General features: G+C 44.1%; 1 protein-coding gene across 1 annotated transcript in view; it reads right to left on the reverse strand.

Annotated features, from left to right (window-relative positions):
• Positions 1–14,586, reverse strand: part of FAM171A1 (family with sequence similarity 171 member A1) — a 163,726-nt gene that overhangs the window by 51,449 nt on the left and 97,691 nt on the right. The window contains exon 3 of the mRNA XM_034930040.3: positions 12,454–12,546. Within this exon, the coding sequence (XP_034785931.1) occupies positions 12,454–12,546 (93 nt within the window). The remainder of the gene's footprint in view (positions 1–12,453; positions 12,547–14,586) is intronic.

Raw genomic sequence — 14,586 nt, forward strand, 5'->3', positions numbered from 1 at the left:
TCTTTCCATACTCTTACCATCTCACAGACAAGTTTGGAAACAATTTGCCAGCGTTTTGTGACACTGAGCGCATTTTCAGATATAGCCTACGTGGGGGAATATCCCTCTTGTTGACCAATTACTGAGGCATCACCTAACACTGCAGGGAATACGTGTGAGTCTTCGGACCCTTCCCCTCACCATCCTGTTATCCTAAGACAGTCCTGGCTGGCTGCTTGCCTATCTATCTATGCATCTATCAATCATCTATCCATCTATCCTATCTATCTATCTATCTATCTATCTATCTATCTATCTATCTATCATCTATCCATCTATCTAATCTATTAATCCTCTATCTAATCTATCATCTATCTATACATTTATCTCATCTATCTATCTATCTATCTATCTATCTATCTATCTATCTATCTATCTATCTATCTATCTATCTATCTAATCTATCTTCTATCCATCTAATCTGTCTGTCTATCTATCTATCTATCTATCTATCTATCTATCTATCTATCTATCCGTCCATCCTTCCGTCCGTCCGTCCATCCATCCATCCATCCAACCATCCATCTACCTACCTACCTACCAACAAAACTACCTATTTATTTGAGACAGAGTCTTGCTCTGTTGCCCAGGCTGGGGTACACTGGCACAATCATGGCTCACTGCAACCTTGAACTCCTGGGCTCAAGAGATTCTCCCACTTCAGCCTCCAGAGTAGCTGGGACTGTAGGCACACAACACCACACCTGGCTAATTTTTAAATATTTTTGGGGTCTTGCTATGTTGCCCAGTCTGGCTTGAACTCCTGGGCTCAAGTGATCTTACCAAAGTGCCTTGACCTTGGCCTCCTAAAGCGCTGGGATTACAGGTGTGAGCCACTGTGCCTGGCCCAGGCTTTCTTTATAAAACAATGTCAAAAATAACATGTTACACCATTACTTTCCTCACTTTCAAAACGCAACAAAACTGGCTGGGCATAGTGGCTTGCATGTCTGAGCAGGCAAGAATTTATTTTTTTCTCCTCTGAATCAATTAAAAAAAAATGCAACTAAATGTGACCAGTTTGAGAGCATAATTTTAATATGTCATTTATAAATTCAGTATTGTATTAGTTTTGTAGACAATACAAATGCATTGGGCATCTCAGCACTTTGGGAGGGCAAGGTGGGCAGATAGCTCGAGCCTAGGAACTTGAGACTAACCTGGGCAACATGGTGAAACCCTGTTTCTACAAAAAAAAAAAAAAAAAAATTAGCCAGGTGTGGTGGTGTATACTGTAGTCCCAGCCACTTGGGAGGCTAAGGTGGGAGGATCAGTTGAGCTGGGGAGGCAGAGGGTACAGTGAGCTGAGATCCGGTCACTGCATTCCAGCTGGGTGACAGTGGGACCCTGTCTCTTAAAAAAAAAAAAAAAACTGTATTAAGCAAATAGTAGTAAAGACCACTATTTATTTATCTACATGGTAGTAAAGACTACCATTTATTTATCTACATGGTAGTAAGGATCACCTTTATTTAGCTACATATGGCTTTCTTCCAACTAGTGGGAAAACAGGAAACAAAATGATCCATTATTATCATTGCCATGCCTCAATACGACCGAGACAAGGAATCATACAATTAAACATGATTAAGTTCATGAAGCAGGGCACATTTAAACATTAACAAAATTTTGTAATTTTAAAAAGTTGGCATGGAAATGAGATTATAAAAAGGTGCAGCCAGTTTCTGGTTATGTACAGGAAGCAGTGATAAAATTAACTATAATGAAAACTACCTGAATGTCTTACTCCTCGGGCCAATTTATAATATGCTCATGCTTCTTGCTCCTCAGAGAGAGAAAGAGCTGCTCAAGTACTCGTATGTGTGCGTGTGTGTGTGTGTGTGTGTGTGTGTGTGTATTTGTGTGTGTACTGTACTGTACTTTTCTTAGCTTTCAGAACAAAGAAAATAAGTGGGTTAGGTGTGGCTGCCTATGTCTGTAATCCCAGTACTTTTGGAGTCCAGGGTAGGAGGATCTTTGAGCCCAAGAGTTTGAGACGAGCCTGGGCAACATGGTGAAACTCCATCTCTACAAAAAATACAAAAAATTGGCCAGACTTAGTGGTGCATGCCTATAGTCCCAACTACTCAGGAGGCTGAGATGGGAGAATCACCTAAGCCTGGGAAGTTGAGGCTATAATGAGCTGAGATGGTGCCTCTGAGAAAAAAAAAAAAAAGACCATGGAGTAACTAGTCTATGTAGGAAGTACAAGAAGCAGCTGGATTTTGATTTTTTTTTTTTTGTATTTGTTTAACTCAATTATTCAATGAATTACTCATTGGGTGTCTACCATTGGCAGGCATAGGGCACAGACCTGGCAGGACCGAGATGATGAAGACACAGTTCTTGGCCTTCTGGTTTTCACCTTTAGTCAGTGAGATAAGGTGTACTCCCAAATATGGTAGGAAAGGGGGGTATCATGGAAAGATCCAGAACTCCCAGGTGGTGGGTTGTTTAATCTGCTGCATTTGGTTACTGATAAGGACGTGAGGGACAATAAGGGAGGTGAGGACCTGTGGCTCCAAGAACAGGAGCCAGAGGTGGTAGAAGGCACAAGAGGTAGAACGACCAGCTCTGGGCTCAGGCAGCTCTCAGGCCACTTGGCAGGAGTGAGTGGGTTTCCCTGTAACACTGGGCCATGAGTGGGACCCATGGACGCCGTCTGCTCCTTTCTGACCTGCTCTGAGTGTCTTCTTCTGCTTCTGCATCCTTTCTGTTCTTCTACCTGGCTCACAGAAGGCCTGGCACAGCTCGGCCTGCATCTCAGGACCATTTAGCCGCTATTCTCAACCCCTGCTGGGTTCTTAGTTCAATCCCAGGAAAAGAAAGGGGACAAGAGCTGCTGGGTCGCACCTGCGGCCACACTATGGACTGGTTACCCCCAAGCTGGGTGCCCACTCCAGATCCAACAGCCATGGCTGGGAGGGATAGGGCCACAGGACACAAGCCCCTCGGCTGCCAGGGGCAGGCGGTGTGACTCCCATCTCCAGTGGATGTTCAGGAAAGACCTTCCAACCATGTGGCATCCAGGCTGCCCTTCCTGTCCAGGAAGGGTTTCAAGACAGATTGGCAGAGGAGGTGGAAAGCCCCAGGTGGAAAACAGAAACTGAGGTAGACCAGAACACAGCAAAAAGAAGAACACTCAGAAGGGAGGTGAGGCCAGGCATGGTGGCTCACACCTGTAACCCCAGCACTGTGGAAGGCTGAGGTGGGCGGATCACTTGAGGTCAGGAGTTCGAGACCAGCTTGGGCAACATAGCGAGACCCCCGTCTCTACTAAAAATAAAAATAAATCATTTGGGCATTGTGGTGTGTGCCTGTGGTAACAGCTACTCAGGAGGCTGAGGTGAAAGGATTGCTTGAGTCTGGGAGGTCAAGGCTGCAGTGAGCTGTGATTGCACCACTGCAGTTCAGCCTGGGTGACAGAGTGAGACTGTTTCAAACAAAAAAAAAAAAAAAAGAGAGAGAGAAAAGTTGAGGCCATATCCTGGAGGCCAGGGAGTGTGAGCTGGCAGAATGGATTTTACTCTGTAGGCCAAGGCGAGCCAGGAAGGGACAGAAAGAACTGGAGCTCCACCTCAGGTAGACCCAACGGGCAGTTTAGTGCATGGTGTCTTGGAGAGCAGAGACTCGAGGTAGAAAGTCTAGCTTCTCCTTCCGAAATCTGGCTCCAATCCTAAGTCAAAGGCTAAAGACGTGTACCCCACAGGGGGGCTACTGCAGTGGGCTTGATAGAGATCAACAGGACCTGTGTCAGGGCATGGGCATGGCAATGCTGTGGGCACACATGGGCAGGGGGAAGGAATGCCAGCGTGCATGGGCACAGAACTGATGACTGTGACATCAGGCTCGCTGCAGCCATATTCCACTCATGGAGATATAAGAAGGGGAGAAGAGGCCAGGTGCGGTGGCCCATGCCTGTAATCCTAGCACTTTGGGAAGCTGAGGGGGGCAGATCACGAGGTCAGGAGATTGAGGCCATCCTGGCCAACATGGTGAAACCACGTCTCTACTAAAAATACCAAAATTAGCTGGGTGCAGTGGCACGTGTGTGTAGTCCCAGCTACTCAGCAGGCTAAGGCAGGAGAATCGCTTGAACCCAGGAGGCAGAGGTTGCAATGAGCCGAGATCGCGCCACTGTAGTCCAGCCTGGCAACAGAGCGAGACACCATCACAAAAAAAAAAAAAAAAAAAAAGGAAGGGGAGAAGAAGGTTGTGTGTGACTGCTGCGTAGGCAGAAGGAGACTGCAGAGGGCACCCCACTCAGGTGCTGGGTCCTGGAGGAACCCTGTAGAGACTTGAGAGGAGACAGTGAAATGTCCAGCTGTCAGGGCCAGCAGGGTGGCCATGAGGAGCAGAACACGGAGCGGTGAGGAGGCTGGACAGCCACGATGGACGAAGTGTGGGTGTCACTGCAGACCCTGCAGTACAAGCTTTTACCACAAACACCTCACTAAGAACAGTGCTGCTCCCCAAGAGTGAGGGACAGTAAAACCACACATTGCCTCCTTCAGCATCTTAGTAAAGGGAAAGGTGGGGACAGTGGATGTTGAAGGTGGCTGTGAAGGAGAAGACAAGAGGCCGACAGTGAGCACGTGGGCCTAAAAGCCACGTCTGGCAGAAGAAGGGGTGCAGGCAGCCGGCTGTGTGGGAAGCCCTGTGTGTATAAATGCTGTAGCTTCGTCCCTTCCTTACCAGGGAGGACCTGGACAACCGCAGAAGCCACCAGAGGCCCAGGGCCAGGGAATTGTCCAGCCCTGAGTGGAAGGGGTTGGATTTTATTCCAAGTACAATGGGAAAACCATTGAAGATCCAAGCAAGGTGATTTGGTCACCCTCACTTTGTAAACACTCGATTACTGGTTTGGCAAGAGTGAAATGGGATAACCCGTTAAAAACCTACTGCAGTGCCTGAGGGGACATGGTGGTATCCTGGATTTGTGAGGTGGCAATGCAGATGGAGACACCAAACTCATCAAAAGAATGAGATTCGAGGAGAGAAGAATCAAGGACAATTCCTCGAGTTTTGGCCTGAGTTTATAGTGGTATCAACTTAGGTAGACGTTTATACCATTGATCACGGGAAGGCCAAAAATATCAAGCTCTATGTGTCCATACTGAGTTGGAGGTGCCTGACAGGCCTCCAAGCAGAGGCGTCATCCAAGCCCCCATTTCAGTGGGGAGGGTCTGGGCTGGAGAGACGGAATCAGGAGTAATTAGAGCATTGGAAGCCAGAGGCCTAGATGAGATGTTTAGGACCAGAAAGAAGAAATGTGGGCCCAGCACAGGCACTGGAGCCTCCCAAGAAGAAGGGACCAAGAGATAGAAAGAAAGAAAGTTGGGCCAGGCATGGTGCCTGTAATCCCAACACTTTGGGAGGCCGAGGTGGATGCATCACCTGAGGTCAGGAGTTTGAGACAAGCCTGGCCAACATAGTGAAACCCCATCTCTACTAAAAATACAAAAATCAGCCAGGTGTGGTGGTGCTTGCCTGTAATCCCAGCTACTGGGGAGGCTGATGCATGAAAATCACTTGGACCTGGGAGGCGGATGTTGCAGTGAGCCAAGATCACGCCACTGCACTCCAGCCTGAGCAACAGAGACTCTGTCTCAAACAAACAAACAAACAAAGCCAGGAAACATGATTCTCAGGCCCATGATTTATTTATTTATTTATTTATTCACTTTTTTGAGACAGGGTCTTACTCTGTCCCTCAGGCTGGAGTGCAGTGATATGATCACGGTTCACTGCAGCCTCGACCTCCTGGGCTCAAGTAATCCTCCTGTCTCAGTCTCCTGAGTACCTGGGACTACAGGCGTGCAGTAACATACACAGATTTTTTTTAAATTTTTATTTTTAGTAGAGATGGAGTCTTGCTTAACTGCCCTGGCTGATCTTGAATGCCTGGTCTCAAGTGATCCTCCTGCCTTGGCCTCCCAAAGTGCTGGGATTACAGGTGTGAGCCATTGTGCCTGGCAAGGCCATGATTTAGATGGAATAGTATGCTCTTAGCACAGAAATGCATTTTACACAAGCATTGTCAATTCTAACCCCATATCAAGGAAAGCACAGTCCCTCAAACCTTCTTTGTGAGCTTTTCTGTGAGAGCAGGAGGGGCAAGATCATGTTTACAGACATCACAACCTGTGAGACAGGTTGAAAAAATAAGAGGGCAAGAGAGAGGATAAAGCCACACTGGCCTGCTTATTAGTCTTTAGGAGTGACCCTGTCCACTTGTAAGTGAGGCAGAGGCAGTGCCCTGGACTGTGGCCCAAACAAGATGAACATGCTCTCCATTGGAGAGGAAAGGGATGGTGGTACACAGAGTGGGACTGCCCCTCCTTTTCTCTCACACACTTACAGTGAACTGATAGTTTAATCAAATTCAAATGTGGTGTGCCTCACAGGGAAAATAGATGCTATGTCCCAGCTGTGGATAAATTCACTGCTATCACCATCCAACAATAAGTGGATTCCAGATCAGGTTCCAAGATGGCCGAATAGGAACAGCTCCAGTCTACAGCTCCCAAGGTGAGCGACGCAGAAGACGGGTGATTTCTGCATTTCCAACTGAGGTACCAGGTTCATCTCACTGGGGCTTGTCGGACAGTGGGTGCAGCCCACGGAGCATGGCGGAGCATCGCCTCACCTAGGAAGCGCAAAGGGTTGGGGAATTCCCTTTCCTAGCCAAGGGAAGCTGTGACAGATGGTACCTGGAAAATCGGGACACTCCCACCCTAATACTGCACTTTTCTAACAGTCTTAGCAAACGGCACACCCGGAGATTATATCCTGTGCATGGCTCAGAGGGTCCCACGCCCATGGAGCCTCGCTCACTGCTAGCACAGCAGCCTGAGATTGAACTGCAAGGTGGTAGCAAGGCTGGGGGAGGGGCATCTGCCATTGCTGAGGCTTGAGTAGCTAAACAAAATGGCTGGGAAGCTCGAACTGGGTGGAGCTCACCACAGCTCAAGGAGGCCTGCCTGCCTCTGTAGACTCCACCTCTGGGGACAGGGCATAGCTGAACAAAAGGCAGCAGAAACTTCTGCAGACTTAAACGTCCCTGTTTGACAGCTCTGAACAGAGTAGTGGCTCTCCAGCACAGAGTTTGAGATCTGAGAATGGACAGACTGCCCTCTCAAGTAGGTCCCTGACCCCCGAGTAGCCTAACTGGGAGACACCTCCCAGTAGGGGCCGACTGACACCTCATATGGCTGGGTGCCCCTTTGAGACAAAGCTTCCAGAGGAAGGATCAGGCAGCAACATTTGCTGTTCTGCAATATTTGCTGTTCTGCAGCCTCCGCTGGTGATACCCAGGCAAACGGGGTCTGTAGTGGACCTTTAGCAAACTCCAACAGACCTGCAGCTGAGGGTCCTGAATGTTAGAAGGAAAACTAACAAACAGAAAGGACATCCACACCAAAACCCCATCTGTACGTCACCATCATAAAAGACCAAAGGTAGATAAAACCACAAAGATGGGGAGACACCAGACCAGAAAAGCTGAAAATTCTAAAAATCAGAGCGCCTCTTCTCCTCAAAAGGAATGCAGCTCCTCACCAACAATGGAACAAAGCTGGACAGAGAATGACTTTGATGAGCTGACAGAAGAATGCTTCAGACGATGGGTAATAACAAACTTCTCTGAGCTAAAGGAAGATGTCCGAACCCATTGCAAAGAAGCTAAAAACCTTGAAAAAAGATTAGACAAATGGCTAACTAGAATAAACAGTGTAGAGAAGACCTTAAATGACCTGATGGAGCTGAAAACCGTGGCACAAGAACTACGTGACACATGCACAAGCTTCAGTAGCAGATTCAATCAAGTAGAAGAAAGGGTATCAGCGACTGAAGATCAAATGAATGAAATAAAGCGAGAAGAGAAGTTTAGAGAAAAAAAGTAAAAAGAAATGAACAAAGCCTCCAAGAAATATGGGACTATGTGAAAAGACCAAATTTACGTCTGATTGGTGTACCTGAAAGTGACGGGGATAATGGAACCAAGTTGGAAGACACTCTGCAGGATATTATACAGGAGAACTTCCCCAACCTAGCAAGGCAGGCCAACATTCAAATTCAGGAAAAACAGAATGCCACAAAGATACTCCTCGAGAAGAGCAACTCCAAGACACATAATTGTCAGATTCACCAAAGTTGAAATGAAGGAAAAAATGTTAAGGGCAGCCAGAGACAAAGGTCGGATTACCCACAAAGGGAAGCCCATCAGACTAACAGCAGGTCTCTTGGTAGAAACTTTACAAGCCAGAAGACAGAGTGGGGGCCAATATTCAACATTCTTAAAGAAAAGAATTTTCAACCCAGAATTTCATATCCAGCCAAACTAAGCTTCATAAGTGAAGGAGAAATAAAATCCTTTACAGACAAGCAAATGCTGAGAGATTTTGTCACCATCAGGCCTGCCTTACAAGAGCTCCTGAAGGAAGCACTAAACATGGAAAGGAACAACCAGTAACCAGCCACTGCAAAAACATGCCAAATTCTAAAGACCATTGATGCTAGGAAGAAACTGCATCAACTAATGAGCAAAATAACCAGCTAACATCATAATGACAGGATCAAATTCACACATAAGAATATTAACCTTAAATGTAAATGGGATAAATGCTCCAATTAAAAGACACAGACAGGCAAATTGGATAAACAGTCAAGACCCATCAGTGTGCTGTATTCAGGAGACCCATCTCATGTGCAGAGACACACATAGGCTCAAAATAAAGGGATGGAGGAAGATCTACCAAGCAAACAGAAAACAAACAAAAAAAAAGCAGGGGTTGCAATCCTAGTCTCTGATAAAACAGACTTTAAACCAACAAAGATCAAAAGAGACAAAGAAGGCTATTACATAATGGTAAAGGGATCAATTCAACAAGAAGAGCTAACTGTCCTAAATATATATGCACCCAACACAGGAGCATCCAGATTCATAAAGCAAGCCTTAGAGACTTACGAAGAGTCTTAGACTCCCACACAATAATATTGGGAGACTTTAACACCCCACTGTCAACATTAGACAGATCAACGAGACAGAAAGTTAAAAAGGATATCCAGGACTTGAACTCAGCTCTGCACCAAGCAGACCTAATAGACATCTACAGAACTCTCCACCCCAAATCAACAGAATATACATTCTTCTCAGCATCACATCACACTTATTCCAAAATTGACCACATAGTTGGGAGTAAAACACTCCTCAGCAAATGTAAAAGAACAGAAATTATAACAAACTGTCTCTCAGACCACAGTGCAATCGAACTAGAACTCAGGATTAAGAAACTCACTCAAAACTGCTCAACTACATGGAAACTGAACAACCTGCTCCTGAATGACTACTGGGTACATAACGAAATGAAGGCAGAAATAAAGACTGCTTTGAAACCAATGAGAACAAAGACACAACATATCAGAATCTCTGGGACACATTTAAAGCAGTGTGTAGAGGGAAATTTATAGCACTAAAAGTCCACAAGAGAAAACAGGAAAGATCTAAAATTGACACCCTAACATCACAATTAAAAGAACTAGAGAAGCAAGAGCAAACAAATTCAAAAGCTAGAGAAAGCAAGAAATAACTAAGATCAGAGCAGAACTGAAGGAGATAGAGACACAAAAAACCCTTCAAAAAATCAATGAATCCAGGAGCTGGTTTTTTGAAAAGATCAACAAAATTGATAGACCACTAGCAAGACTAATAAAGAAGAAAAGAGAGAAGAATCAAATAGACGCAATAAAAAATGATAAAGGAGATATCACCACCAATTCCACAGAAATACAAACTACCATCAGAGAATACTATAAACAGCTCTATGCAAATAAACTAGAAAATCTAGAAGAAACAGATAAATTTCTGGACACACACACCATCTCAAGACTAAACCACGAAGAAGTTGAATCCCTGAATAGACAAATAACAGGCTCTGAAACTGAGGCAATAATTAACAGCCTACCAACCAAAGAAAGTCCGGGACCAGACGAATTCACAGCCGAATTCTACAAGAGCTACAAAGAGGAGCTGGTACCATTCCTTGTGAAACTATTCCAATCAATAGAAAAAGAGGGAATCTTCCCTAACTCATTTTATGAGGCCAGCATCATCCTGATGCCAAAGCCTGGCAGAGACACAACAAAAAAAAGAGAATTTTAGACCAATATCCTTGATGAACACTGATGCAAAAATCCTCAATAAAATACTGGCAAACCGAATCCAGCAGCACATCAAAAAGCTTATCCACCATGATCAAGTTGGCTTCATCTCTGGGATGCAAGACTGGTTCAACATACGCAAATCAATAAACGTAATCCATCACATAAACAGAACCAAAGACAAAAACCACATGATTATCTCAACAGATGCAGAAAAGGCCTTTGACAAAATTCAACAGCCCTTCATGCTAAAGACTCTCAATAAACTAGGTATTGATGGGATGTATCTCAAAATAATAAGAGCTATTTATGACAAATCCACAGCGAATATCATAGTGAACGGGCAAAAACTGGAAGCATTCCCTTTGAAAACTGGCACAAGACAGGGATGCCCTCTCTCACCACTCCTGTTCAACATAGTGTTGGAAGTTCTGGCCAGGGCAATCAGGCAGGAGAAAGAAATAAAGGGTATTCAATTAGGAAAAAAGGAAGTCAAATTGTCCCTGTTTGCAGATGACATGATTGTATACTTAGAAAACCCCATCGTCTCAGCCCAAAATCTCCTTAAGCTGATAAGCAACTTCAGTAAAGTCTCAGGATACAAAATCAATGTGCAAAAATCACAAGCATTCCTATACACCAATAACAGACAAACAGAGAGACAAATCATGAGTGAACTCCCATTCACAATTGCTACAAAGAGAATAAAATACCTAGGAATCCAACTTACAAGGGATGTGAAGGACCTCTTCAGGGAGAACTACAAATCACTGCTTAACGAAATAAAAGAGGACACGAACAAATGGAAGAACACTCCATGCTCATGGATAGGAAAAATCAATATCGTGAAAATGGCCATACTGCCCAAGGTAATTTATAGATTCAGTGCCATCCCCATCAAGCTCCCAATGACTTTCTTCACAGAATTGGAAAAAAATACTTTAAAGTTCGTATGGAACCAAAAAAGAGCCTGCATTGCCAAGACAATCTTAAGCCAAAAGAACAAAGCTGGAGGCATCACGCTACCTGACTTCAAACTATACTACAAGGCTACAGTAACCAAAACAGCATGGTACTGGTACCAAAACAGACATATAGACCAATGGAACAGAACAGAGCCCTTAGAAATAATACCACACATCTACAACCGTCTGATCTTTGACAAACCTGACAAAAACAAGAAATGGGGAAATGATTCCCTATTTAATAAATGGTGCTGCAGCACTATTCACAATAGCAGACTTGGAACCAACCCAAATGTCCATCAATGATAGACTGGATTAAGAAAATGTGGCACATATACACCATGGAATACTATGCAGCCATAAAAAATGATGAGTTCATGTCCTTTGTAGGGACATGGATGAAGCTGGAAACCACCATTCTGAGCAAACTATCGCAAGGACAGAAAACCAAACACCGCATGTTCTCACTCATAGGTGGGAAATGAACAATGAGAACATTTGGACACAGGGTGGGAAACATTACACACTGGGGCCTGTCATGGGGTTGGGGGAGTGGGGAGGGATAGCATTAGGAGATATACCTAATGTAAATGACGAGTTAATGGGTGCAGCACACCAACATGGCACATGTATACAGATGTAACAAACCTGCATGTTGTGCACATGTACCCTAGAACTTAAAGTATAATGTATAATTTAAAAAATAATAAGTGGATTCCATTTAAGTTTTTTTTTTTTGAGATGAAGTCTCACTCTGTCACCCAGGCTGGAGTGCAGTGGCACAATCTTGGATTACTGCAACCTCCACCTCCCAGGTTTAAGCGATTCTCCTGCCTCAGCCTCCCAAGTAGATGGGATTACAGGCATGTGCCACCATGCCTGGCTAAATATTTTTTTTTTTTTGTATTTTTAGTAGAGATGGGGTTTCATCATGTTGGCCAGGCTGGTCTCCAATCCCTGACCTCAAATGATCAACCCACCTAGGCTTCCCAAAGTGCTGGGATTATAGGCATGAGCCATAAGATTTTAGTAGGTGGCCCAAAACTGACTGTGGTTTCTCTTTTTAATTATTATACATACCAAAATAATGAAAAGAGTAAATTTCAAATGTCTCACTATAAAAAATGTTAGGCAAGTGAGGTGATAGACAAGTTAATGATGGGTTAATGTGTTTGATTTAATCAATCCACCTTGTATACAAACATCACATCACATTGTACACCATAAACATATACAATAATGTATCCATCAAAAATAACAATAAAAACTGAAAAAATATTAAATATACCTTGGAATCCTGATACTATTTGGACGACATCTTCATATACCATTAGAGTGGCAGAGCGTTCTGGAAGCAGGCCAAGGCTCAGAGAGGAAAATACTGCAGGAAAAAGAAATGGATAGAAGGGGATTTTAATAGTTACATTTAAATGCCTACTCTAATTTTTGGGATACTCTTCAGTTTTTGTATTTTCTGATTTCAAATCAATTAATACAATTAATTTTTAGTTAGATTAGCAAAAGACCTTCAAAATGCTACAAGTGTATTGTAATATCTCATATAACAATTACTTGCCTTACAATGGTCATCTTTTTTCATTTGTTAGAAGTTTTCTTTTTTTTTTTCTTTTTTCTGAGACGGAGTCTTGCTCTGTTGCCCAGGCTGGAATGCAGTGGCGCAATCTCAGCTCACTCTAACCTCCGCCTCCCAGGTTCAAGCGATTCTCCTGCCTCAGACTCCCGAGTAGCTGAGATTACAGGCACCTGCCACCATGCCCAGCTAATTTTTGTATTTTTGGTAGACACAGGGTTTCACTGTGTTGGCGAAGCTGGTCTCGAACTCCTGACTTCGTGATCCACCTGCCTTGGCCTCCCAAAGTGTTGGGATTACAGGCGTGAGCCACTGCGCCCAGCCAGAAGTTTTCAGTAAAGTAACTAAGCCTCTTCACATTAGGAGTATATGAAAGTTATCATGTATACACTACATGAATGTAGAATACATAATGTTAGATGTTAACATTAAGAATGGCTTTAAAAATATGTGTCTAGGTTAATGTGTACCTCATGGTAAAAGAATATTCCCCCAATCCTGGGAACTAATAACATGATAGAAATTGTGCTTTTCATTTTTATTTTTTTGAGACAGGGTCTCACTCTGTCACTCAGGCTGGAGTGCAGTGGCACAGTTAGAACTCACTGTAGCCTCGACCTCCCCGGCTCAAGTATCCCTGCTGCCTTAGTCTCTCAAATAGCTGGGACCATGGGTGTGCACCACTGCACCCAGCTAATTTTCAAAATTTTTTGTACAGACGGGGTCTCCCTGTGTTGCCCAGGTTAGTCTCAAACTCCTGGGCTCAAGCAATCCTTCCCACCTTTGCCTTCCAAAGTCCTGGGATTATAGGCTAGAGCCACTGCACCTAGCCAAGTTATGCTATTTTAAAACTCTTGCTTAAGTACCTGGATTTCTAAAAAATTTTAGAAACCCCACAAATTTCTGAGTAAAACATGAATTTAAGAGAAAAACAAAAAAATGCATTATAGAATAATAATCATCACTCACATTACTGAACCTTTACTAACAGGACAAACATTATTCTAAGTGCTTTAATTTTAGGAATTTATTTAAGCTTCAAAACAGCTCTATCACTTAGGCATTGTTATTATTATTTTTGAGACAGAGTTTCACTCTTGTTGCCCAGGCTGGAGTGCAATGGCGTGATCTTGGCTCACTGCAACCTCCGCCTCCCAGGTTCAAGTGATTCTCCTGCCTCAGCCTCCCGAGTAGCTGGGATTACAGGCACCTGCCACCATGCCCAGCTAATGTTTTAAAAAATATTTTTAGTAGAGACAGGGTTTCACCATGTTGGCCAGGCTGGTTTCAAACTCCTGACCTCAAGTGATCCATCTACCTTGGCCTCCCAAAGTGCTAGGATTACAGGCATCAGCCAACGTACCTGGCACCTGAAGTAAGCATTATTAACATGCCCATTTCACAGGTAAGGAAACAGGTTTACAGATGAGGAAGTAACTCACCCAGTATCCCACAGCTAATAAATGCCAGGGCTAGGATTTGAACTCTGGAGTTCTCAACCACTATGAGACATGGAAAAGTTGACCTAGAGAGGTAAATGACGTTCTGGGAAAACATCAGGATCTAGAAGATAAGTGCTAAGAAGATCAGTCACTTCACAGTGCTGGCTCTTTTTTTTTTTTTTTTTTGAGATGCAGTTTCGCTCTTGCTACCCAGGCTGGAGTGCAGTGGTACAACCTTGGCTCACTCCAGCCTCTGCCTCCCACGTTCAAGCTAACCTCCTGCCTCAGCCTCCTGAGTAGCTGGAATTACAGGTGTGCATCACCATGCCTGGCTAATTGTGTATTTTTAGTAGTGATGGGGTTTCGTCACGTTGGCCAGGCTGGTCTC

Source organism: Pan paniscus, chromosome 8 (genome assembly GCF_029289425.2).
Source record: "Pan paniscus chromosome 8, NHGRI_mPanPan1-v2.0_pri, whole genome shotgun sequence".
Classification (NCBI taxonomy): Eukaryota; Metazoa; Chordata; class Mammalia; order Primates; family Hominidae; genus Pan; species Pan paniscus.